Genomic DNA, 27,559 nt, shown 5'->3' with positions numbered 1-27,559 from the left:
CCGAAGAGGTTTCAGAGTAACACAAACCATGTTATGGGTCCCTTTGCTTTCTCCCTACCATGTAAGGAACAGTCCCTCACCTTTCACCCCAAAATTGCTAGCAGATCTGAGAAATACCCCTCCCTTTTGTAACTACAGATGCTCTAGCCTTTGCTTTTTTATAGAAAGCATTGAGCTGAATTTCTGCATTGTGGATATATCATCAGTATTGTGGGGGTTACCTATATACACATATATATATATGAAATGCTCATATACATACACATATATATATGTATTTGTCTCTGCCCTCCCTCCCCCTGCTCCATTCTATCACTTCCTTGCTAGAGGGAGGGAAAATGTCAACATCAGTCTATTGCAGAGGTTTGTCACATTTATTTCTCTCCTCCCCGGAGCACTTAGGTGATTGGTTTTGGTCCGTATTCCAGCAGTTAATAGCCACTTGCAAAGCTCATGAGCCCAAGCTATGCTGGGACGATATCCCAGCCTACACATGAAGGGTGACTCCTCTTCATTGGACAGGTATGTATGGTAAATTCTTTTGGTAGCTTCAACACATTTCCCAGTGGCAGCACATGTAAATTGATCCAAGCAAATCGGAACCCTTGAGCAAATCCCTTCTTGTGTTGCTATTGTTTTATGCGGTGTTATGTCATGGGACTTGCACAGAAAATAAGAGCACTCTATTTCCATAGGAAAGCCTTCTAAAAAACAAAAAGCATAATCTGACGTCTTGTCCTATGTGAGATAAGGAAAGTCAAACTGCATGTTTATTAGGGAAAAAAACAACAAAAAAACCCCCAAAACTGAAACAAACCAAAAAGAAAGAAAGAACTCAAGGGAGACGTTGTAGCAACAGTGAAGTAGTGCGTAAGTCCAGGCTTTCTCCCCTTTACTTTTCTGCCAGCACCACTTCAGCCTGCTAGTTTGTTTTGTTAAGGTGCTTCAGGTCCTGCATGATCTTCAAGCTAAGCGGCGACCCCGAGTACTGCTTCTGTGTTGTTGCTTCGCCTCCCAAACCGTGCCAGCCATACGGGCAGATGCTTCTCCCACGGACCCACAGAGGCGGTGCACCAGTTCCCTTCAGCATTCATCTTCTTGGTATATTTGTTCATCCAGTTCCTGGGATTCAAGGTGCTCAAGGCGGTCTGTTCGGCCACTCATAATCTCATCTGGGGTCTTCATGAACCTGCAAAACAGAGAAATATGTGATTTCCCAGTGGTCTCAGTTTTTATGTTTATTAAGATGCTGATGAACATCTACATCTCTATGGCTCCCACAATCATCTCAAAATCACAGAACCACAGAATGGTTTGTGTTGGAAAGGACCTTAAAGCTCATCCAGTTCCAACCCCCTGCCACGGGCAGGGACACCTCACACTAGACCAGGTCGCTCAAAGCCACAGCCAACCTGGCCTTGAACACTGCCAGGGATGGGGCAGCCACAGCCTCTTTGGGCAACCTGTGCCAGTGCCTCACCACCTTCACAGGGAAGGATTTCTTCCTTATATCTAACCTAATTCTCCCCTGTTTAAGTTAGAACTCATTACCCCTCATCCTACCAATACAGTCTCTGATGAATAGACCCGAGTATTTCCCAGTTTCTCCACAGCCCAGCCCACTGGTGTCTTCCCTCCTCTGCAACTTGAAAGGAAACCAAAAAAATCACACGCATTTACCCCTGCTCCTTGAAAGTCCAAATTTGAACCAAACCCCATGGTCCTTTCCAAAAAAATGGTATTTCCTTTTTCTCCTTCGTATTGTCTGCTGGTGTAATGCAAGATGCTAGCATGCCACAGCTACACTCATTTACAGTGTCTAGAGACACAACATTGAAGACCTTTATGGCCAGCATATTTCACAGGAAAAGCACTTGCAAGCTGTGGAGAAGCAGAGGGCTACTGGCTAGTGCTATCTTCCATGTAGGTGACTGAAGAGAATATGAAACACCAAAGGAATAGTGGTGGAAAAAATCGAGGACCAAGTCAGAACAAGCTCTGGGAAATGGAAAAGGCCCTGAAAGAAAAAGCTTTTGGGCTAGGGAACTGTGAGCAAAGATAGTCTCTTCCTATGTGATTGTAGCAAGCCTAACTGTAATGAAGCAGCATCCTCTGTAAATGAATGCCATGGCTCCCAGCACTAATGTCCTGATGCAGTGAGTCTGCATGGGGCTAGCAACAGAAACTGCCTCTGGGGAGGCATGACAGCAGTAGGAAATGGGAAAGGACATCCACCAGCCTGCAGATCAAGTCTGCAGTCCTGATCTTTGCCAGGATGCTTTGTGTACTACTGCACAGAGATAGCATGGAAAAGCTCTGCTTTTTCTTTCTGAATTTAGTAGCATAGGAAGAGAGTGTGGCACAGAAAGGACGAAATCCTAGTTTAAACACAAATCACTTTCCTAACTCATAAGTACTTCTGGAGAAATTAGGATGAAAGATGTTTATGCTGGACGTGTTACAAAATTTCACAGTCTTCCATTAACGATGCACTGGCTAACATCCAGCAGTACAAAATGTGTTAATCAGAGGAGCTGATTTTATTTCAGGTTGATGATATGCTCGGTACTTGTCCCAGTGAAAACAAAACCAACTGACAGGAGCTTTGTTATTACCACTGACCCAGAAAAACCACTGCTGAAGCTCGTGGGCAAGACTTGCCTCCTCTTCTGCCTCTGAGGTTATAAAGCTGAGGGCTCTCCGACTGAAGACTTGAAGTCTCTCAGCAAATGCATAGCACAGCCTGGAACTAACCTTCTGCCACCCCTTCTAATTTTGGAAATCATGTGCACATATGCATTTAGGGAAAAAAAAAAAAGAGGGCTGTGACTCACTGCTGTGTCACTCCCATTTGTATGCTGGAAGAACGCTGCTGATATAAGTGGTGTTACCGTGGTCAAAAGCGAGCATACACAAGTGGTGAATCAGTCCCTGGCTACCCAGTGAAAATGCACCAAAGCCTAGGGGCCAGACTGTGCCCTGATTTAAACCCTGGGCTTGTCTTGTTGATCCTGCAGGAGGAGGAAATCGAAACAGAGAGTGATTCCACTGCCTTCCCTACCTTCTGTCTGCTCTGCTTCCTAAACCATGTGAGAAATGGGCTGCTGTGAATTGTACCGCAGTGCTTCAGGTATTCTTTTGGGTCCATGTTTTAAGTCATAGAATCATAGAATAGTTAGGGTTGGAAAGGACCTTAAGAACATCTAGTTCCAACCCCCCTGCTATGGGCAGGAACACCTCACACTAAACCATGTCACCCAAGGCTTCGTCCAACCTGGCCTTGAACACCGCCAAGGATGGAGCATTCACAACTTCCCTGGGCAACCCATTCCAGTGCCTCACCACCCTAACAGTAAAGAATTTCTTCCTTATATTCAATCTAAACTTCCCCTGTTTAAGTTTGAACCCGTTACCCCTTGTCCTGTCACTACAGTCCCTGATGAAGAGTCCCTCCCCAGCATCCTTGTAGGCCCCCTTCAGATACTGGAAGACTCCTATGAGGTCTCCATGCAGCCTCCTCTTCTCCAGGCTGAACAGCCCCAACTTTCTCAGCCTGTCTCCATACAGAAGGTGCTGCAGTCCCCTGATCATCCTCGTGGCCCTCCTCTGGACTTGTTCCAACAGTTCCATGTCCTTTTTATGTTGAGGACACCAGAACTGCACACAATACTCCAAGTGAGGTCTCACGAGAGCAGAGTAGAGGGGCAGAATCACCTCCTTTGACCTGCTGGTCACGCTTCTCTGGATGCAGCCCAGGATACAGTTGGCTTTCTGGGCTGTGAGCACACACTGAAGCCGGCTCATGTTCATTTTCTCATCGACCAACACCCCCAAGTCCTTCTCTGCAGGGCTGCTCTGAATCTCTTCTCTGCCCAACCTGTAGCTGTGCCTGGGATTGCTCCGACCCAGGTGTAGGACCTTGCACTTGGCATGGTTAAACTTCATAAGGTTGGCATCAGCCCACCTCACAAGTGTGTCAAGGTCCCTCTGGATGGCATCCCTTCCCTCCGGCATATCAACCGAACCACACAGCTTGGTGTCATCGGCAAACTTGCTGAGGGCGCACTCAATCCCACTGTCCATGTCACCCACAAAGATGTTGAACAAGACCGGTCCCAACACCGATCCCTGAGGGACACCACTCGTTACCGGGCTCCAGCCGGACATCGAGCCATGTCAAGGAACGCAAAGTATTTGTAATAGCATTTGATTAAAATTTAGAAAATCAATCCAGAACAACAAGCTAATGAAGAAACAGTACCTGTGACCTCTTTTGTTGCAGAAGACACTCAGGCAACCTATAAGAAATCCTTCTCTGACTCCAGTTTACTTACAGCTCTGTACGATATCTGCGTAAGAGAACTGTCTGCATGTTACTTATAGACAGATTTCCCATTATTTCTATGCTTGTGAGAAATAGCCAAAGAAAGCACATTAATGGCTTGATTTTTTGCAGCTGTTCTTCCTTTTCTCTTCAGATATAAATAGGTCTAAGAAAACAACATCAAAACGTTTTTATTGGGAATTGTGCAAAAAATGCTTTGTTGGTTTTTTTTTCCAGTTTCCGAAGGAAATGAGGTTTATATGCTCATGTTTTATGCTCCCTGGTGACCTTTGAGTTTGTTGGTCAATTTTGGGCAAGTCTGACAGAGGAACGGAGCTCTCCAAGGGTATTAAGTTCCTACAGTTTTCAGAAAATAGGCAGCCTGGTTGAGAAGACTCCTGTTTTGTTTGTGCCCTCACTGGAGGAGAGGCTCCAAGATAAGCACATTCGCTGTTCAGCATCGCAGAATTCCCCCAGGGCAGCAGAGTCTTCACACAAGGCCATAGCGATACAGGTTCCCTTGGTACTGCTGCTGATGGAGCAACCTTGTTTTAACTTTCCACAAAAATATCATGCAGTTGATTTTGCCTGTGATTCGTTCTTCCCTTCACTCTCCTTCCCCCATCTAAGTCTCCTTCTAAGAGCTGACATAAACAAGACATTCCACAGAAACCTTTTCAGCTGTAGATAGTTTCAGTGCTCAGGCAGTCCTGTTAGCTATTTAAGAAAACAGACTGTCTTCCTATTGATACCGTTTCCAAGCACATTACTGGCTTCAGACCACTGACATCAAAGCAGTGACTTTGACGGCATCTAAGTCTTTGGTCTGAGTTCAGTGCTCCTTGGGTCAGACACACGCACCAGGACTCGTTGGTCTTGTCTGAAGAGAACTGGAGTGCTCTCACTCTCTGCCAGCCACACTCAAGTTTGTACAAGTAACATCCTGCTTTAACGCTGTTTCAGACACTAGCTCCTAAATTCTTGGTTGTATCATCCCATCCGATGCGTTAGGTTTTATGAACAGCTCCTACAGGTCTCTCTCTTCCTTGTAGGCAGCACTACTGAAGACATGGTCATCAGCACTTCTCTTCTGTGATGCCAACGCACTTGAGGAAACGCCTGATTGCTGCTTAGCTTTCACCACCAGCTGTGTTTGAGAAGTCAGTTTAGAGTGGCTTTTCCAGCAGTTTGGCTGAGATCATGAATCATTTAGCTAAGGTCTTAAACAATGGCGCAGCCTGCTTGAAGCAAGTGAAAAGACTTCTATTGACTCCACTGATCATTGAAACAGGCTCATATTTCTGTAAATTGGTACAGTTGCCTTGAAAGCTGGGAAGCACTGGTTTAGACAGCTTTTACAAATGTATGCCCATTGTCACCTGTGTTATAGCTGTGGCGATGAAGTATCCCACACACCATTCCAGTCTCCATTTTCAAAAACTAATCGCCTGTAGAAAGACACGGCAAAGAAAAGAAAAAATTACCTGAACAAAAGCCTTTGTCCTGGCTCCTTCCGGATAATGTTTAGTTTGTAGTAGTGGCGTAGGGCTCTGGACATTTTCTCGTAAGTCATATTTGTTCTGTTCTGTTTTTTTCAAGAGAAAAAGGAAAAATGTGGTGAGATGATTCACTGAAATCTTCCTAAGCCCCAAAAGGAGTTGCAGAACTATCACAGCTAGCTAAAGTAACCAAGTCAGTTCAAGAAATTACATGTTCCACTCCTTTGCAGGCCCATCCTGCCCCTCCAGCCCTCATCACCAGATTTTTATGGGTCTCTTTTCATGGAGGGCAATTTAAGCAAGGAAGTCTAACAAAAATTCCAAGTGATTTTTTTCTAGTTTCTTGGATCACAGATAACAAAAGGCTTCGTCAACCACAAGAGGAGCCATTAGATGGAGGGAGACGCTGATGCCAAGTGGGACGTGACAGGCTTGTTCTTAATGAAAACCACCTTTTGTAAAAGCATAAGAACAGTGGCTAATAGACTGAATCTGTCAGCAACCCCTGCCAAGAGCTCTGCTCCTCTGGGATTCCCCTCCATTAACTAGTTAATGCTTACAGAGAACTGTGGAGATTGAGAGACTACTTCTCATGTTATACGCGTGTAAATCAAGAAGCCCATTCGGTTGTACATCTGCTTCTATACAGAGCGTCCCCTTCATTTTGGGAGTTGCTGACCCAGAGCACTGAGTGTCCCACAAGGCGCTGGCAGTGTGGGCAGCCCCCATAGCACTGACTTGGAATAGCAGGATCAGTCCCTTAGGCTATGTCTACATGAAGAGCATTTTTCTGGTACAACAAGCACTGGTTACTATGCTGGCAAAAAAACTCACATCAGAGAGACAACTATACCGGCAAAGCCACGACTGCATGAGTATTAAGCAGCCGCCTTGCCATGGGCAAAACATGCCAAACTAGTAGAAGCATGCTTTTGCTCTGTGAGCCTCCGTGTTAGGAGTTTGGCTTGGCACAGTCCAAGATCAGGCTGCAGTGTTGAACTGGATTTATTAAATGAGACTGATCTGCCATGTCTAAAATGTCACCTAAGAGCAGACCTCCTCTGCTTGCCTTGGCCACATCAACTCTGCTAAGGGAGGCCACATAAAAAGCTCCTGTGGCAATTACTTGCCAACAATGACAATGTTTGTCCTGCAAAATCTAGGTTCTGCTCATTGGGAAGTCCCCTGAAATACCATGTGTGCTTTTTCCATTTCTTATATACTAAAAGGCCACTGTATTTCCCAAGTGGCTCATGTAGCTTCAGTTTTAGACACCCAACATGAGACATGATGGCAAGGACTGATTATTAGCACTGAGGCTGGGTAAAATCTGAACTCTCCGTTCCCAATATTGCAGCCCAAGACCTCTAAGACAGATGTTCTTGTAAGCACTGAGTCACAGGAGAAAATCTTGACCTTATCAAGATTTTAGGCTATGTATACTCATATATATATATATATATGTAATCCATACATACTCAGTCCCAAACTGAAAAAAATCAGTAACTGTTTTCCAGAGAACAGAGCAGAATTACGCTTTTAAAAGGAAATACATAATACTGCAGCTTTTGGTGTCTGTCACAGGACAGAGTGTGAAATCTGGATGTTGGTGCAGACAGGAACACAGAGACAAAGCTCCTACCGAGACATAATATACAGACTACATCTAATCAGAACATCGTTAGCGTCAGGTTTTGGGAAGAAATGAGATGCCTTGAGAGAGAAGGACCGTTAATTCTTGCACTCCTTGTAATTTTATAATTAAATGCATTTATAGGTAAATGCCTTTAAACCAAACCACAAGGTTCTGTATATGAAAGGTAGGTTTTAGTGCTTGAGGCTGGATGCTTTACATTTCTAATGTGCGTAGAATGAAAGATTATAACTTTACAGCAGTAGTTTATATGCACATGCTTTCTTCCTATTCCCCTTGCTTATAAGTGAATCCTATGATGTTACAAGAAGTGAAGTGCTGCAGGAGGAAAACTGCATTGCTTCCTTACCTTGTGGTTTCCCCACAGCCGGGCCAGCCCGTTGGGATCCACTATCCGAAATATTTTGGATTCCTTATCTTCCCATCGGATGAAATTTTCGTACCGGCTGTCAGAAAGCAGCTGATAAACATAATCCCAAAGCAACCTACAGTCTGTGAAGAGAGGAAAAAGAAAATAGTGAATTTTTTTTTCCTTGGGACTAATTCTGGAAACTTTTGGGTGGATGTTCAGGGAAAGGACAGTTGGGATCAGGGCTGAAACAGCTGCTGCAGTCTGAAATAGCTTGGTTGGTATAGACTAATGTTTGCAAAAGGCAGTGGAATATACAGCCTCTTCTCATGCATCCCAATCCTTCTGGCACTAACTGAGCATCTTTAGCACATTAAAAGCTGTATAAGATGACCTGCTGATCTTAGTTGTGTGTTTATTGTTGCACTGATGCACATAAAACTACCACTATTGGCCCTGATGATGTTGCTGGCTCTTTCACTGGGGAAATCAAGAACCCTGCAACCTGATCTCCCTTGCTTGAGGCTGTCCCTTTCTGCCCTAATATGTCTAAAACATGGGCAGTGTTGCAGCTTTCCTTTGTATACTCCACGTGATATAAAATCTACCATTTTTTAATTTGCTTTTTGCTTTATTTTTTAAGGTTTCTGAAAAAAATCCCAAGTATTGTAATTACTTGAGTGCTATTGAGAGGTTAAATACTTTCTATTTGGATAATTGAATTCAAATTTCCTCTTGGCAAACACTCTTTAGGTCGCTAATTAAAGGTCTAACAGATACTTAGGTTTTAGTTTAGTGTTTTTCACTTTCATGGCAGTCTCTTGAGACTGAAGAAGCCAAGAGTTGAGCTGCTCCTACTTCCTGCTTGCAATGTACATGTGCACAGCACAGCATAATAACTGGCAACTATGAAATATGTAAAGCGAATTGCACAGAGCTGGGGGTTCTGGTGCTGTCAGAAACAACAGGGGTTTCATAGCTCAACTGTCCAGATCCCTAAGATGGACTTACAGTTGCATTTTATTTTGAAAGCAAAACCAATCTCTGAGAGATAACTTGTTAATAGTTAAAAGGGAGGCAACCAAAGACATCTAGCTTCTAGGTGATAAAGGTGGATTCTTGTCAGCTTGTCTTTCCTTTTCAAGTCTGTCTGTCTGGGGTAGGAATGTGTTAGAATGGGGATGATGACATGTTCTATATGAGAATATAAAATGCTTTTCCAACCCTAACTATTCTATGATTCTATGATACGAGTAACACATTCAATAAGCATACCTGAAATGCTTAGAGATATTACCATTATGGATGTTTTTTTCCATTTTCAAACTGTAAAGAGTATCTCTGAAACATCTACTGTCTCTAAAACAGAGCTTACTTTACCAGTGCCCTTACTATAGACTCTCCCTACCAGTCCTATGGAGAACAATGCAGAGAAGCCTTCCTTTCCCTGTTGCCCCACCTGAAGTCGCATATGTAGCCCAGCCACCTATCCCATGTTTGCAGATACCAAGTAGGTAGCTGGCTCCAATGCTGAACACTGCTGCAGCTAACCCCTTGTGCGGTGTGGTACAAGTGACTTTCTCTGCACCATGCAGGAGGCCTGCAGAAGAGCATGAAATAGAAAGTCACAGTTTCTGTCATCTTTCCCCTCACAAATTCACAAAACCCAGCTCTTCCATCACCTTTCCATCAATAATCTTTCACAAACACATACACTTAGTCTCTTAGCATGCATGTATTAGAAAAAAACCTTTTTTTCTAAATTTAATTTATACGGAGCAAGGGAAGGGAGATTATACTGCTCTACTGCTTTGTGCCTTTTAATAATGTGGGGAAGTGCTCAGATAATAGTGTAGTAAGGGGCCACGTAAGTGGTTCCTTGACACATGTACAATTCATTCCACAACTCACAATGAAATGCTGTACACAGAATGATTTTTTAATGCAACAACCTTAATTCAAACCAAAACCAAAAAAACCCAAAACAACGAAAGAATTGTGTTTTGAATCCTATCTATCTATCTATCTATCTATCTATCTATCTATCTATCTATCTTCCTTTTCCTTCAGTTTCCTTCTCTGACTCCCAAGGGCATATTTTACCAGTTGATCAGAGTTGGCAATACTGCTGCATTCCAAAAACTACCTTTTTTTTCCATCATCCCGTGTAATCTGTGATAACTAAGAACAAAACCTGTACAGACTAGGTCAATGGTTCATGCTGAATTCACTGTTCTCGACCAGCTTTCCCAAAAGATCTCCATGCTTTCTTTCTATGCAGTCCTTCATTAAAATCAACTGTAAAGGTGATGCGATTCCCTAGGTCAGCAGTCAAGCATCACCATGGTAATCACTGAGCAGTATTGGCTTAAATATTGGTGGTGGTCTAAAGCTGGCCCCACCTCATCTGCAAGAGAGGTCTGTCTTGGTGGGAGCAGGCTCAAATCAGAAAACATTCACTTAGCTGATATTTGTCAAGGAAAAATGAGACATATTTTTGGCCAAGGCAGGAATTTATTAGAAATCTGAAGGAAGAGAGGAAGGACCTGTGGGTCTGTTGTTGAACCAGCACTTTTGGATTGTGATGGAAGTTTCTGATGTGGTTGGTTGGTGTATGGCCCCACTGGGAGAGTGGTGGACGAATCTGGCATCCCAGTATCTGTCATTTGGTTTTACTTGTGCCACTGCTGCTAGTCCTGGCAGGAGTGGCCCTCCCTGGGTTCAGCTGGAGGGATGGAGCTCCCACAGAGGCAAGTCAATGTCAAGCTCTGTCACAGTCCTGAATGTGAAGCGCAGGACAGACACTCTCCAATTATAGCAACTTATAGCTAATACTTACACAGAGATATGATTTACCCTAAACTTTACTTTCACCTCATTATTTGCAATGCTACGTTATTTTTAATCAGCAGCGTACTACCGTAACTATGCTCTAGAAAATTTCCAGTGCTATAAATATAACTCTTACTGATGGTGATGGCAGACCCCTAATATCCTCTCTACCAAGGCCCCTGGAAAAGTTTCAAGGAGCTGATGGCTTCCTGATAGCTGACTGGAATTGCACATACAATGCGCACTGCACTGTGCTAGGGCTGCATGTTCACCTCAGTGTGGCCAGCAAGTAAATTCTAGTTGAACCTAATGTCTTTGGTTATGTTCCATCACCTAGCATTATTTCACATGCACACACATACATTCACACACACTCTGCCCTTCTCTTTCACAAAAACAAAGCACAAAAAATTCACCCCAAGGGTGGCAAATTACTGGACTAACAACAGAGCTTCAGACTCTAAGAAGAGGTAGGATTCAAGTGCAGATTTGTTTTCTGTTGTTCACTTAATTTTTAGAATGGATTCAGGCTAAGCTTGAATATAAATATTCCTCAAATGAGAAGAACTCAGATCTGCATCTTGAGATCTTCACAAGAAAAGGCCTAAGTGATCAAGGGCCCCATCCCATATTCTAAACTGACTGAGCTGCTCAGACTTGCAGAGGTATTCAGTAGGCTGGTGGTATTTGCAAAAATACCCAACCACCAAGTATCTCACACCTCTGTTTGCTTCAACAAGAAAACTGAAAATTCTGGAAAATTCTGCTTGGCTCTACAACCATGTACAAACTTGCCTTCAAAAGCTACAGCTGTCTAGCAGCAAATTTAGATATACAACTGAGTTGCAACAAATTAAAGAGCTGGCATGCTTCAATGCAATAGTGGTAACAAGTCCCAAGCCACTGCAAATAGGAAATAAGAAGCATCAGCTTTAAACACCAGTAGAAAAGATTTAGGCTCACTGACTTTCTCCTCACCTCTGCTGGGAGCTATGAGCGTGCACAGTCAGTCATCATGGACCAGCTGATGCTTGGCAGCACAATTTAGTTAAATATATGAGCTCCGTTTGCAGAGTACCTAAATCAGTTTGACTTCTTTCAAGTTTTGCATGGGAGACTTTTAGGAATTTAAGTGTAGGCACTCAGGTGTTTGGTTTTGGTTTGGTTTGGTTTTTTGACAACAAATGATACCCTGGGTATCTTTCTCCAGAGATTGCATGGTAAAAACCCATGAGGTTTTGGAGGGGTCTTGATGGCTGACAGAGCAGCAGCAACTAAATAATCCATCGCTATTAGGCTAGTAGAGACCATCTTTAATAGGACAATAGAGACTACAGGTCAAAGACTACTGGAAAGTCTTTGCAACTGTAATGAATGTGGGGTAGAGCCCATTTGGAGTAGACTGCAAGACAATGAAGTTGGTGAAAACCCAAGAAGAGGCAATGCTAGAAAATGCTATTAAAAGAAGCTGCTCCACTGGGGAAAGAGGCAACTCTACAGAAGGTTGGTGAAGACAATACAGAAAGTTGCATCCTTCAGGAAGGTCAAAAGTGTTTCATACATTTTCAGGAATGATGGAGAAATGGAGCAAGGACTTGCATGTGGATGGTTGTTTTCTAGGTGCAAATCACTTTTCTGAGGAAAGTCTGGGTGGTATGAATGACTCCATGAAAACTAAATCACTTCCTTGGCTGTCAGGAGGCCTCCAAAGGAACAGTCACATGGGGAAACACTCCACAGGGAGTGTGTTGGCTAGTGAGCAATGGCAAGAAAGCACGTGGATATTGCTAAGGCCAAGCAAATTTAAAAGTGTGAGATTTAATAGGGGAGCTGAGCCAGGGCCGGTACCTACATTTTTTGGAGGTGCAGCAATTTCCTGCCTTTTGGCTAAAATAAGCTTACTTAGAAAGCAAGTCTTTCTCTTTAACACAAGGAAGCACCATTTCCCCCTAACACACATGTACTTTTTTAAGAGAAAGTGAACTCAGATGATTGAACTTCGTACAATCTGAAGGTGAAGAGATTCAGCTGTGCAGAGAGCTGGGACTGAGAGGGTTTAAGGTGACGTGGTATCAAACAACCTAGCCAAACTGGAAGGGTAGCAAACAGCACCCAGGAATGTGGCAGGGGTCATAAAAGCTGGCATTTCCATGTGCCACCATTTTCACAACTGTACTACTGGGCAAGACTAAACTCCATCATTAGCTGGGGATTAGGGCAAACTGTACCTTCAAATGGAGAGGCATGCCTACAACCTTCTTCCTGCAGTTAATGCTCCTAGGGAGATTTCTGTAGTTATGCACAAGGTAGTGATAAAGTGTAGAGTACTCAGCTGGCTTTCAAGATGTCCCCCATAAACACTGCCCTACATGTGCAAGAGGCAGCAGCTGCACACTCCTGCTAATAACAGCCATGTATTGTACAGTTTTGAGGTTGTCAGACCTACAGTAAAGCCTTGGGAGCTGCCTCCTCACTCAGTCCCCCTGGCTGCTGTCTGGCTCCTAGAGTTGACACTAGGCACAAGAAAAACAGGCAGGTGCACATCTCTGGAGAGGATGAGGGAGAGGAGACAGAGTGGCTGGGGTTTGAGCAGTAGGAAGAAATCTCTCCTCACTAATAGCAGCAAGCTTGCCTCCTCACTCTAGATTTAAGCTGTCCCTTCACAAGGCAGAAGTGCCCAAGCCTTAGCCACTTCTCCTTGGCATAGTAAAACTCAGTTTCTCTTGTTACAAAAAAAGGGAAAACTCTAATGTTGTCATTAAAAACCCCTTGTTATAGTCAAATAGATACTCTGTGAGTGGAAGAAAATACTATAGATTCTTGATTTCAAATATCCTTTATAGGCAAAGTCTTCTGAATATACGTCTAAAGAAGACTGGCACATAAACGCTTCCTAATGGCTATATCATAGTAACGCGTATCTCCCTTAGAATTGAAATACCATCTCAGAATGATCTATAAACAGTATAGACTTTAGGTTCCTAGTATTTTGACACCTGTCCAGCCATTACAAATGACTTCTCTAATGTCATCTGCTTAAGGTTGTTTCGATGCTGCAGTAGTGAGAGGTCTTACATGTGTGCTCCCTTAGACTAAATAATGTTTAAACACGTATAGGCATATACATGTAAAAACCTCTTTTGTTCGGAGTATAACATCCCCATGCACAGCAACATTTCCTGAAACACACACTGCATTTAAGACCACTGTTGTTTCAAAGAGGCCCATGATGCAGAATCAGAGCTGGCCCTCCTCATGTATCAGCTACCAAAATCCTCTCCTAACCACAGAAATGTTTTGCAAGACCCACCCGCATCTTGCACTGAAGATCACTATATGAAATAGGTTCGGTATGGCTGAGGACTGACTTGGGAACTAACATGGCTTCACAGAGGAAAAGATCATGCCAAAGTAACGTTGTCATACTCCCTCTGACATCAGCTGAGGCCTTACCCCTTGCTGAGTAGGTTAGCCTAGAATTTCTCTATCATGATATCATCTGACTTCAATGGTTCTATGATTTCTACCAGCTGAACAGCTCTCCCAAACTCGAGCCCATTTATTTTACAAGGTGATTTGTGCTTCGGCTGCATTTGCTCACAGTGAAGTGAACAATGGCTGTTTACAACAGAGACTAATGAACGCTACTTCTCTAGAAGTTCTCTGGTACTCTGCATTTGTAAGCACACCTTAAGTGTGGTTAGGATAGCTAATGTGGTGATGCTCATGGTATTAAAATGATGAACTGCTGAAATTGAGCTGGCTATAGCTGCTGCGAGAAGAAGGTCCTGATCTCCCTTCCATCTTATCCTCCTTTCCTCCTGCTGCTTACCTTGTGCTGGCTCTGCTGTTAAGATTTCTCCATGAGCTTACTTAAATCACTTAGCAGAAGAAAATAAACCCTGCAAAAACCACCATCTGTCTTTCTGCTGTTTGAGAGCTGAATCTGCATGCAGAAAGATCTAGTCAATGCTAAAGCCAGCAAAAAGAAGGTGGCAGACTCCACCGGCAGACCAGGTGAGGACGGGGGGGAAAAGAGAGAGAGACACAGAAGGTCCTGCTCAGCCTACTGCCTGTGATCATCCCTCTTGCGGGAGAAGGTCAGTAAGTCTCTGAGAAGACACACTTCTTTGGGACATCTGGATTTGTTTAAACTGTAGCCAGAACCAAGAAATCACAAAGGCTGTTGTATAGAAAATATAAAAGAGTGGGAGAGAACTCCTAAGTCCTGACTTGGTTTAGGCTTGCTGCGGAGATGAGCTCTAACTGCATTTTAACCATATCCTAAACTGTGCAACAGGCAGAGCCTTCTGGACAAGTCAGATGGACCTTTGGGCTTTCTAACTGATGTGCGAAGTTCAGCAGACTGGCTGATACAATAATGTGTTCAGGAGTACGGTGAGGACTACTCAGTTAACTTGCTCCCATCACACCAATGGAGAGGGAGGAAAAATAAAACTGGTGCAAAGGAGAGGAAAGACATGGCTGGACCTTATCAAATCAGCTCCTGTATTCTTGCTGAAAACCTTTTCTGTGGCAAAAAACGAACAGATTGGGAAACCAACAGACAGCACACTGAGAAAGAAAGATGTGCTACAGTAGGATTACTGCTGTGTTGAGACACAATCCAACCTCAGTATCTATCTACTTCCATGATATACTTATTTTAGCAGACAAAACTACAAGAAAAAAAGTAACCAAGTCTCATGATTAAGGGGTTAAATGGCTCTGAGGACTGGGGGAGCATTGATGCTGAGATGGAACAGTCTTGCTCATCCCTATATGGTAATCCAAGTCCAGGTTACTGAGGAAAAAGAGTTTTCTTTCCGTGAACGTTGGCTGCGGTTGGAAGAAGGATGGTAAGCTGGTGCAGTAAAGCCAATGTTTCTTGTGGGAAAATCTCTTGACAGACAACTGTTTGCTCAGCTCTGTAAATTCAAGCTGGGGCTGAGGAAAGAGGTTGCCAGATCACACAATACAACAGTTGCATGTTGCTTCTGTCTTGTGCCCAAGCGCTGAGTGGGAGATCAGGCAGAAGGACAGCGGAAACCCAAGACTGTTGTGCTGCGAACAGTTGTGCTGAGAGGTTGGAAAAGTAACACAGCAAGATGAGGCCAAGCTCTGTCTTTGGCAACAAAAAAAGCTTGTACGGGGAAGAATGATCCAAAAGGTTCATATCTCTCGTGCTTGTAGAGAAGAGCACTCAAATCACAGAGAATATGCAAAGGACAGGTCAGGGCCAGTTCGATAGATGAAGACTTTGCAAGCTGAAGCCTGTTGTATTAAAAATGTCCTTTCCTTCCCCCCCCCCATCCTGTCCCATTTTCCTGCTCCATCCCTTCATCCCCACCAAACAGACAGGTATTTCCAGTATTAGTTTCAAGCGTTGTTCTTTTGATGCTCCACTACAGTGCCAGAAAGCACTCTTCCATTTATCTTGCTAACACCTGCATCTGATCCTCCCATGGCTTCTCCTCACCTTTATTGCTGACGAAGGGCAATGACTAGGAAAAGGGAAAGTAATTGAACCTCTGCCTGTTCCCATGCACATCCTACAAACACCCCACAACCACTTTGACATCGTAACACTGGCCAAACACTTCAATGATGGGAATTTAAGAATTAAAGATGAAGCTTTATCTTTTGAATTGTACTTTAGATAAGTGCAAAAAAGCAGAACTGACTTAACTGCAGCAAAGGCATTCCCAACAAGAGTAATAATTTTTGACCCCACAATGTAAGAATCTCCAGTCTCTTCTGACACAACACAGATGGAAAACTGTAGTCTTACCAGCTTAAAGGTGTGCACTTGAATTAACATAAACAGATGCAAACTTTTGTATGCTACATCTAACTGGGTAGTATTAAAGCCAGACTTAAATAGGCCTGTCTCTGAAGAGTGCAGTGTCAACACTACAGTGTATTTTCCTAGTCTAACTAAAAGGGTTCAAAGTGATGCAAGTTTGCTTTGTAGAAGAAAATCTCATTACCTGCACAACTCTAGCCTGAAGAAAGTGTGCGATATACTGGGAAAATGAGTGTTTTCGTTAGAAGTCAAGTTTCTTGAAAAAGCATTTAACATCCCCCAAGTGTTTAACCCCAATGGAGACTGAGGTACTCTAAGCCCACTTACCCATCTGTCTGGTCATGGCATATAGATGCTGCAGTAATGAGAAGAATAAAATTTAAATGACTGAGCTTTCCTGTGGGTAGTCCAGGCTTCTGAGTGGACCTGAACAAGCCCTGACTGTGATTTCTGCTCCTGTAACTGTGCAATAAGAATGAAGGCACCTGTAAAGCAAGACACTTCACAGAAAATCTACAACCACCTATCCAAGCTATTGCTATCAAGCTACTATAGCAATAGCTATTGCTATCAAGCTACTGCTTGAGTGTCATTAGTTAAATTGGCAGAGAAAGAGCACTTTCATGCTTAAATTAATTGTTAATGCCATGTTAAGATGACTCTCAAGGTTATAATGAAAACTTCTATGAACTCTGAGTTTGACTCTCATCCATACTTCAGTCTCTTTATAGTAGTCTGGCTTTCCACAAGGGGCTTGAAATAGACATGGCATATAGTGCAAATGTAAAAGTGCACATGACTGCAAGGGCAAGCAATTAAACAAGGCCAATGACACTATCGTTGTCATATCCAAATGGAAACGACAGGCCATGCCTACACCGAGATTCTCAGGTTCTTTCAAGGCTCCAATATGTCTGTATGAGCTACGGGAAGGAGGGTGAGCTGCCTGGAAAGCAGGCACTGAACCCCCACCACTTACGTAAAGTTGTAATGCTAAAGTGAGCCACTGTTTCGGTTTCTGTAGCCTGTAGTTTGCCAGGCTGCAACCTGTAACTGTTCAGCTACTGAGACTGTCTGGTCACATTTGACCCCAAAGTCTGTGCTTCACAGAAGCCCACCAGTCACTACAGTGTTGTCAAACCCTGCTGGGAACGTGCCTTATGACAGTGGTGAAGAGAGCCTTGGCAGTCTCAGGCATATATACAGGTAGGCTCCTATGGTACTAGCAATGCTATGTGCTGTCCTAAAAAACCCTGAATACCTCTAAGGAAGCATATGACAAAAGCTAAGTTGCTACAGCTTGGTTTGTCAGCACTGGTCCTCTGCAAAGGAGGATACAGCAATCATTTTCAGTTTAGGTAAGAATTCACTGCAGTGAAACCTATGATGCCACTTTGGAAGGGGGAAAAGTAATGAATGAAACAGTGATGCACATTACAGGATGGATAGTAAGCTTGAGGGCTGGTACACACAGGGAACCTGACTGGCGTATGCTTTTCCAAGTATCAAGTGCCACAGCAGGTCTGTGTGGACATTCCTGTCCACCTAAGTGACTGGTAGAAGATGGTTTCTACTTACAAAGCAGTCTTGTCATCCTGGAATAAAGTCACTTACCAACCACTAAATGACTATATGAGGGAATTAGATTCAAGCCTTTACCACTAAAACCTTTTGTGCTTACTGCCTTACACACGTAGACAACATCACCACCACCACCAAAAATAAAAAAGGCAAGACTTTGTCTTGATTTAAGTTCAAGAATCTGAGTTATTGTCCCAGTAGTGGATGGCCATAGTTGGGCAGGTTCTGCTTTTGCCTGGAGGGTCAAAACAGAAGTGTTTGTATCACAGAGACATTACAACTAGCTTTAAATGCTGCAATAGACAAAAGCAGCAGGAGATAGCTCAGTATACATTATGTACCCAGCCTCTTTAAGTTTACAGCTAGCTTGGGTTGCTGTCATGATGAGGCATCTAGTGAAGGAAAAAAACAGGGAGATAGCAGACTGACCAGTAGTGAAGGGTATTGGTTGTTCCAATTTTAAACTGGATAATACATTTTTTTTGCAAATTGGAACCTGCAAGTGTGAGGCATTATAGCATAACACAGGGCGTTACTAGTCACTAGTATCTAGAAGTAAATACAACCTACGATTCTGACTGAGGAACTGGTCAGATGGCAGCTACCAATACAATGTATGGCATGACTTTGTTTTCTACACAGTATAGCTCTTTCTTTCCAACACCTCTCACCAGCAACACCTTTCACCTTTGCATGCCATTCCTTTCTTTATATTTACCTTGTCTGTTTGGACAGTAAACTCTTTGTGGCAGGGAATGCAGCACAATACAGCCGAGAGATACTACTGTATTTTTAACACTAAAAATTAAGCAGAACAAGAATCTGCATCCCCTAGAATAGAACAGAATTAGATAGAGTATTTCAATTGGAAGGAATCTACAATGATCATATAGTACAATTGCCTGACTGATTCAGGGCTGATCACATTAAAGCACGTTATTAAGGGCACTGTTCCAATACCTCTTAAACGCTGACAGGCATGGGGCATCAACTGTCTTGCTAGGAAGCCTGTTAAATGTTTGACAACCCTCTCTGTAAAGAAATGCTTCCTAACATCCAGTCTAAACTTCCCCTGGCACAGCTCTGAGCCATTCCTGCACATCCTTGTCGCTGGCTACCAGGGGGAAGAGCTCAGCACCTTCCTCTTCATGCTCCCTCCACAGGCAGCTATAGAGAGCCATGAGCCCTCAAGGCATCTCCTTTTCTCCAAACTAGACAAACCCAAAATCCTTAGCCACTCCTAGTAGGACATTCCTTCCAGCCTTTCACCTGCGTTGTTGCTCTCCTCTAAACAAATTCAATGGCCTTCAGGGGCCCAGAACTGCACCCAGCACTCAAGGCTGAGGCCACACCAACGTTGAATACAGCAGGATAATCACCTCTTTTGACCAGCTGGTGATGCTGTATTTGACACACCCCAGGATGTGATTTGCCCTCTTGGCTGCCAGGGCATCCTGCTGATTCCTATTGAGCCTACTGTTGACCAGCACCCCCAGACATCTTTCTACAGGGCTGCTCCCTAGCCACTCCTCTCCCAGTTTCTACTTGTGTCCAGCATTACTCCATTCTAGGCATAGGATCTGACATTTCAACCTGTTGAATTTCATCCCAGTAATCATAGTCCAGTGCTCCGATCTATCTAGTATCCTCTGTAAAGCCTCCTGTCCCTCAAGAGAGTCAACAGCACCTCCTAGTTTGGTGTTATCAGCAAACCTGCTAATGGGGCATTCAACACCTGCATCCAGTGATTGATAAATATATTGAACACGACTGGCCCTAGAATAGAGGCCTGAGGAACATTGCTGCTGACCAGACAGAAAACTTGTCCAGAAGGATGTTGTGAGGGACAGGATCAAAAGCCTAACTAAAATCCAGAAAAGCTCAGGCACCACCTTCCCTTCATCCACTAGGTGTGTGACCTTATCATAGGGTATCAGTTGTGAATAGTTAATATGACTGTGCCCGATGGTTATGTTATTCTTTAAACGCCATTCAGTAGTACCTAGTATGATCTTTCCCATGTTTTCTCCCCAGCCCTTCTGTGAGGGTTAACAGCTAACAGCTGCTGCAAAACTTTTAACTTCTGAGTTGTGCTTAGCTGTTGGTTTTTACTCCCTTTTACAATACACTGTAACTGGGTTTTGTCTTCTTTCCCACTCACCTTCTCTACCTCCCAACATACATCATTGCATTGTAACTGTGCCTGTACAGCTATTTTGTACAGAAAGGAAAACAAACTACTGTGGTGTAACTGCATCTGCATGAAGGATTTTGCTGGTATGTCAGGTAACAAAAAATAACCATCCTACAACTTGACACAGCCATAAATGTCACATCAACATATCTGGAGCAAATGTGGGCACTGGGGCTCTGGTCCCAGTGGGTAAGTTGAGGAGAAATTGCTGACCAAGGTGCCGTGATTTGAAGTTTGGTGCCTTGTGATGTTTAAGCTCTAAATGTCTACTGTTACAAATCTAACTCCTCAATCAGCTGAGTTAGTTTTTCTTATCCTCCTCTAAAAGAAGCTTTCCAGCTCAAGTCCAAATTGAAAAAAAAGCCACATCAGTTGATTCGCACTTTATTTTGGTGGAAATATTCACTCAAATAACCCCCTTTGTCTTTTCCCTTCCCACGCAAGCTTATGAGAAGTGATTAAGTTCTTTAAATTATGAGGGAGGAGAATCCTTGATTCTGTTCCCCCTCCAACCTCTCTCCCCACACAAACCAACAAAACTACTATCCTTAACAGAGCTCTGGGGTAGAAGATTTCCCCATGCTCAGAGCTAGCACGTAGCCTACGCCCATCGTTAAGTGCAGATTTGTAGACTTTAGTAGAATGTGAGTCATTTATAGCTGATGCAGTCTTACCAGAGGACTGCATTTTCAGTTTCGGTCATCAGATTGGTTTTATTGAGAAGTTGTATATACGTGTCTTGCTACAAATACGTGGTGTTCATGCTACGTCCCTGTACTCTCTGGATGTGTGGCACAGAAAGGCTGAGGCAAGTCAGAAGCAAAGATGGAGGTAGATCTCTTTCATGACTTTGGCAGGGTAAGAATCTTGCTTGTCTTCATTCCGACAGCAGTCAATAGGTTCATGGGCCAAACCAATACAGTGGTAGAAAGTGTGCCTTTGACTAGTTTAAACATTACCTGGCTTTTCCTTTGACTCCTGAAGGGGAAGAAACAAATCTAGCAGCTCATAAAGTCAGATACAGCCCAGTTGCTAAGGTAACCCAGTTGATAAGAATAGCACACCAAGAGACGACAACAACAGGCACAACACTTACCTGCCATTACATTCCCTCCCCACAAATGCAGAGCAGAACCAAAAGCAACAGGCAGAGTGGGGCTCTGCGGAGGAATAGCATTGCTCATCCTCCTAAGCCGCTTGTACGAATGGCATAGGTTTGCCTCAGACACACACGGTGAACCTGGAACTTGGTGGGTTTTATTGGTTCTCAATTCCAACAGGACACAGAGCCCTTGAGGGGAATCCACCTGCACCTACTACTGCTCTATGGCACTCTGCCTTTCACACTCATACAATTGTTTGGTTAGTATCTGCACTGGGCAATGCTTCAGGAAAGAGGTAGTTGTATCTGTATCCCAAAGTTACAGTACCAGTGTTTGCTATGGATTGGTGAATAAGCCTTACACAGTATCACAGTATGTTAGAGATTGGAAGGGACCTCAAAAGATCATCTAGTCCAATCCCCCTGCCAGAGCAGGAACACCTAGATAAGATTACACAGGAATGTGTCCAGGCAGGTTTTGAATGTCTCTAGAGAAGGAGACTCCACAACCTCCCTGGGCAGCCTGTTCCAGTGTTCTGTCACCCTCACTGAGAAGAAGTTTCTTCTCAAGTTTAAGTGGAACCTCTTGTGTTCCAGTTTATACCCATTACCCCTTGTCTTATCATAGTTTGCCATTGAGAAGAGCCTGGCTCCATCCTCATGACACTCCCCCTTTATATATTTATATACACTAATAAGGTCCCCCCGCAGTCTCCTCTTCTCCAAACTATAGAGACCCAGCTCCCTCAGCCTTTCCTCATAAGGGAGATACTCCACTCCCTTAATCATCTTTGTCGCTCTGCGCTGGACTCTCTCCAGCAGGTCCCTGTCCTTCTTGAACTGAGGGGCCCAGAACTGGACACAATATTCCAGATGCGGTCTCACCAGGGCCGAGTAGACGGGGAGGAGGACCTCTCTCGACCTACTGACCACCCCCCTTCTAATACACCCCAGGATGCCATTGGCCTTCTTGGCCACAAGGGCACAGTGTTGGCTCATGGTCATCCTGCCATCCACTAGGACCCCCAGGTCCCTCTCCCCTACACTGCTCTCTAACAGGTCGTTCCCCAATCTATATTGGAACCTGGGGTTGTTCCTGCCCAGATGCAGGACTCTACACTTTCCCTTGTTATATTTCATCAAGTTTCTCCCTGCCCAACTCTCCAGCCTGTCCAGGTCTCAGAGAGCTAGCACAGAAAAAGCCAGAAATCCCAGGAACCTGCTCAGGGATGTATTTCCCCTCACAAGAAACATCCAGAATTGTATGAGTAAGTTTTAAGTGACGGAATCAAAAGTGAGGTAAATACTAGCATGTCATTATATGAATTTGGATGATTTCCTGCATGCTAACAAGTGGAGGTGAACATAGATATTTGAAAGAAAAAGGACATTTCTGACACCTAAATAAAATTTGGTTGTGAAAAACTGCCCTGAAGTCAACAGCAGAGCTCCCAAGGAAAGCTATGGGAGCGGAACTTCAGGATGGCTGCAGTGAGGGTTTCTGGCGGCTTTGGTTCCACCAGGGTTGCAGTGCATGCCTCAGCCATGACACGCTAGGAACACCTGCCAACACAACAACCCCTGCCTGTCCTTGTACCTTGGGGAAGTACCTTTTCTGAGATATCAAAGTCCTAACATGTTTGATAACAACCCTCCCAGTCAGAGGTGCATTAGCAGTTCAATTTCCATTCTGCAGAAGAGCTGATTTCAGGCCCCTGTCTTGACGGAAACTGCAACCATGTTAAACTAAAAATAGGGGAAAAAAAGTTGTTTTCTTTTTCCCACAGAGTGAAATCCTTGGAGACTCTTTGAGGGGAACCAAGGTGGACTAAAGAGCTAAAAGTAAGCCAGGCAGACTGCCTGCTTGCTGGAGTCCAAGTTAGGAGCTGACTACCAACAAACACTGTTGCTGCTATGAATTAGCAGTTTCAGTGGGGAAAACAGTCCATTACAGTGCCCTGCTAAACTCCCCTTCTGACATGTTGTTAATATTTTGAAGTGCTGGCACAGCTAGATGACTACTGATGTCTCAGTTAGTTAGCTGATCCTTGCCTGGCATACTTACAGGGGATGCAAGTCTGCCTTTGGATTATTCCAACACAATGACCTCTGGTTCTGACAATGTTACAGAAAAGACTCGTGCATATTGTGTTGAGAAGATAGCTAAATGTAATTTTAAAAATCTACTCTAGCCACTGATGAATAATATATAGGACCTTAATGAGTAACATAAAGATACTTTATGCCTCTGCTTTGCTAGAAAAGTGTAAAATGGCCTTAGAGGAAAAGGGAATAAGACCTTCAACTTGAAATTCCATGCTGTGAAAGGGAAAGTGCTTTACCAGTAAAATTAATATTTTGAGAAACTATATTACATAAAAAGGTAGGAAAGATTTGTCAGCGGTGAGCAGAGGTCATTATTTTGTCTGACAGGAAGTCCAGAGCTTTATTGATTGACCTGAAAACACTGTATTTGTGGATAGTAGCAAGTGAAAACATTGTTTTCTTTCTCAGCACCAAGTAATTGCATGCTGCATTTAAAAACAGACTCTATCTACAAGTAAACAGGTTTATGAGGCTGTGAGGGATCTTAAGCCTAGGAAGAATTCCTTTTACAATTTAAAATATCTGAGCTGGGAATAGAATGTATTTTGGAGCTCAGCCCAATGTTTTAGTCAGCAGCCCATGGGGCTTCCCTGGTAGCTGCTCCTCATCGCTATAACCCATGAAAACCACCCGCATTCAAATGGTTAAGCCAGTAGAGAGTAAAGGCTCTCCTCTCACCAATATATATATACTTATATATAAACATATAAGTGCTTAGCTCTGGCACTGGACTATTGGTAAATCTTTTCTTTATCCAACCCATTAGTCTTCCTCATCCATAAAATGGAAATAATGCCAGTGACTTTTTAAAAGGCTCTTTATAACAATACACCTGTATTGACATATATTTGCCTTTTAGAAGCCAAGTGTTATAATGTTCATGGTCTCATCTCTCTCAAAGCAAAGTGGCAAGCATGGTTGGTCAAAAGCCTCCATGTTAACTACAGCAGTGTCAGTGAAGGTAAAGACACTCAGGTGGAAAATAGATTATGCTAACATAAACCACAAATGCCCTTAAAAAGAAATCATGTAATGGCAATTGAAGGCATGAAACATGGGCTGTCTACACTGTTGATAGTAATCTGGGTTTTGCCACCTTTAAATTGGCTGTGAGCTCTTTATACAGTCTAGCTACAGTTCAGGAGCCATTACAACCCAACCAGAATAGCACTACCTTGTGTCTGTACAGCAAGTGAGGTTTGTTGGCATTTACAAATAAAGCACATGAGGCACTGGCAAATTTATCAGCAGAAATCTAAGATGTTAGCAACCACCAGCTATGTAATCACCCAACCCTTGGCCTCATCTGAACTGAATACTTGAATACACCTCAGGTCTTCTTAGCATGAAATACTTAACCAGCTCTTTAAGACACGCCACCCATGCTGGTGGGTTTAAGCTAAGCCACAAGACTGCAAATGAAAGCAGCTAAGCATGCAAATACACCCTGTGAATAACACTTTAAACTGCTACACATATTTGCCAAGCAACTGTGTCAGGCCTGAATATCCAAGGGCTTGGCCTCTGCTGCCCTGCAAGCAACACAGGGATGGAAAGGACATGGGAGTACTAGTTACAGGGCTTGTGTCACTGGACCCAGTGCACAACATGTAGAAACCAAGAGATTCCCAATTATGTAAAAAACTCCTGAGTTTAAATTGAAAATTACACCGCCAACAACTCCTCGTATTTTTTCTTGTATTCTTTTCAGTCAGGAGTTCGTTCTTAGAGAACATTTCCTTCTGAAAAATAAAAATTAACAACCCACTGATCTTCCAGTAGTACTTTATGGAAAGGAAATCTGCAGTGATACAACCAGTAGTGTATCTTGTCTGCCATAACATTAAGTACATTTCTCAGCTTGCCGAGAATAGTGTGAGCAGTAACAATCAAATGGAGAGAGACAAATGTCAGCCAGGCAAAAATATCACAAGATTAATTTCTGTTACCTATCTCTATTACATGAAATGATCATAGCTCTTGCAGTGTTTGATGTTTGACTAGATGGTGAGATACGTACCTTTTGGATTTAAAGTGGTAAGTCTTAAGAAAATAAAAAGCCTTCCTCATTAAAGCTAAGGCAGCACCACATCTGTAACAAATTTAAGGCATGTAAGGACAAAAAAGAACAAGGTGTTTTAAAATGTACCTCTCTGGACATGTGTAATACCGCAAAGCAGCTGGGTATCACATTGGCTCGCTGCTGACATAAATGCATGGAATGTTTTTGGGTGTGGTGCATATTCACATCTCTCCAAAGACACTGGTTACTGGAGCATTCAGCGTTATTTCTGAAGTGGCTGGATTCCCATTCCCCCTTTCCCTACCTATTTACAGTTCCCTTTCAAGTACAAAAAACATTTTCTGTAACCTCAGCTTCCCGATTAAGCTGTTGTGATGTCAGTTATTTACGATAACAAAAGTGAGACAATGCCTGTGGTTTGTGTGGGACAAAGGCAATCTTGTTTCTCTAAAACGGGGACAATCCTAGTGTGAGAAGCACAGGAAAGACACATAGTAGGACTCCGAGGCAGTATGAGTCTCGCCATCTCCATAATAGCGGGCTTGACAGTGCATTACCTCAAAGGCCACAGACAGAGGACTTTTTCCTTTCCGTAAGACTGGACATCAATGTGAATGCAACTCTAGGAAAACTACCTCTTTGCAGGACAAAGTTTCGGAGATGGGTATCTTGGGAAAGAAATGGTTTGCTAGTGGGTAGAGAGACAGTCAGTGTCAGGACACAAATGTTTCAATACCAATTACGTATTCTGTGGTCACAAGCAAGTCACTCTGCACCTCTGCTTACCTGCCACAAAACTGGCTTAATCATACAACTGTCTAAACCACAGATGTGGTGAAACTTGTAGAATGCCAGTAAACTCCTGAGGTCACAGAGTGGCAAACTCTTAATACCCAGCATGGTTAGTTATGAATGAAAAGCGTCAGCTTTGGCGTAGCCTACAGAATGTCGCTTACCTGCTATTCTTCCAATTGGCATCGCATGGTCTTCAGGAGGGGATACAGACACCATGATGTGGTTCATATAAGCTAACTCTTCTCGGTGGGACAGGTTGATTGGCTTTACCTCCCTGTGAAGCCCATCCTCAGACAACCTTGGTGGTTTGAAATCGGAGTGCCTGGGGTTCAGTATCAAAGGATGCATAATAGGGCTGGGCATCAGCTGGATGACCCTGGTGTTCTCCTGGCGAGGGCTGGAGGGCTTCTGGAGCACCTCGGAATGAGGCGGGCAGTGGTTGTTTTCTACTGGGGACACTGAGAGAGGATAGGGCTCCTGCTGGCTGTTCTCGTGCTGATGCCTTATCCCCGGCACCCTGTCAGCTGGGGAAAGGCGACGGACAGTGCTGTCCATAGGGGACTTCAGTGGCCGCTGATCAGGATCTGGTGATGGACGGTGGTTGTTAGTGATGGGTGATCTAGAACGATGCAACAGTTCAATGGTTGGGGGGTTGTGGTGGACCGTTTCTGTGGATGGTCTTGAGGGTCTCTGCACAAAGCTATCTGTGGAGGAAAAAAGACGGATCAGTTATACTGTGATCAAGGTGTAGGATCTAAATGTCACACTACTAGCTGGACTTACTGGGTACTGCTTGGAAATGTTTGCTTGTTGACTTACTGCTTGTCAGCTTGGAAATGTTTTTATTTGTGTGACCTACAGAGGCTCAGAAAAACACCATATAAATGCAGATATAGTTATTACTACACAGAATGAGATCAGTACCACGAAAACAATCTTCTTCCACCACCACATAAAGGCAGCTCCCGGGGAAACGTGTTAAGAGAAATACCATTTTGAGAAGCTGACTGGAACACACGTCAAGAAAGTAAGATCTGATTCAGCAGTACTGTGTTTCTCTGCAAATGCTTTGAAACTCATCTCCTGCCATTCATGTCTCTACCTGTGGCTCCTGTTATTGTTCCATGATGAGCACTGTAAGGTAGATGGCAGAGATAAAAAGAGAAAAAGTCTCCAGGAAAATATTGGGTACTAAGTTTGAGATGTTAGAGGCTTGGGTCAAGGTTGAGAATATCTTGGTCTGAAATATGGAGTGGGTTATCTACAGAAACCCCACTGATAGGAAGCTCTTTGT

At 43.6% G+C, this 27,559-nt stretch overlaps 1 protein-coding gene across 2 annotated transcripts in view; it reads right to left on the bottom strand.

Annotated features, from left to right (window-relative positions):
* Window positions 1-354: 354 nt before the first annotated feature.
* The window catches only part of ETV6 (ETS variant transcription factor 6), a 136,918-nt gene continuing 109,713 nt past the window's right edge, over window positions 355-27,559 (bottom strand). For both annotated transcript variants that reach the window (XM_080628908.1, XM_080628909.1), the window contains exons 5-8: window positions 26,427-26,969; window positions 7,827-7,969; window positions 5,809-5,909; window positions 355-1,189 (exon numbers count right to left, since the gene is read on the bottom strand). In XM_080628908.1, coding sequence (XP_080485034.1) covers window positions 1,084-1,189; window positions 5,809-5,909; window positions 7,827-7,969; window positions 26,427-26,969 — 893 coding nt within the window. In that variant the 3' untranslated portion in view covers window positions 355-1,083. The remainder of the gene's footprint in view (window positions 1,190-5,808; window positions 5,910-7,826; window positions 7,970-26,426; window positions 26,970-27,559) is intronic.

The sequence above is a fragment of the Psittacula echo genome (assembly GCF_963264785.1).
Source record: "Psittacula echo genome assembly, chromosome: 1".
Lineage (NCBI taxonomy): Eukaryota > Metazoa > Chordata > Aves > Psittaciformes > Psittacidae > Psittacula > Psittacula echo.
The sequence above is the reverse complement of the archived record's forward strand: the minus strand, read 5'-3'. Positions and strand labels throughout refer to the sequence as shown.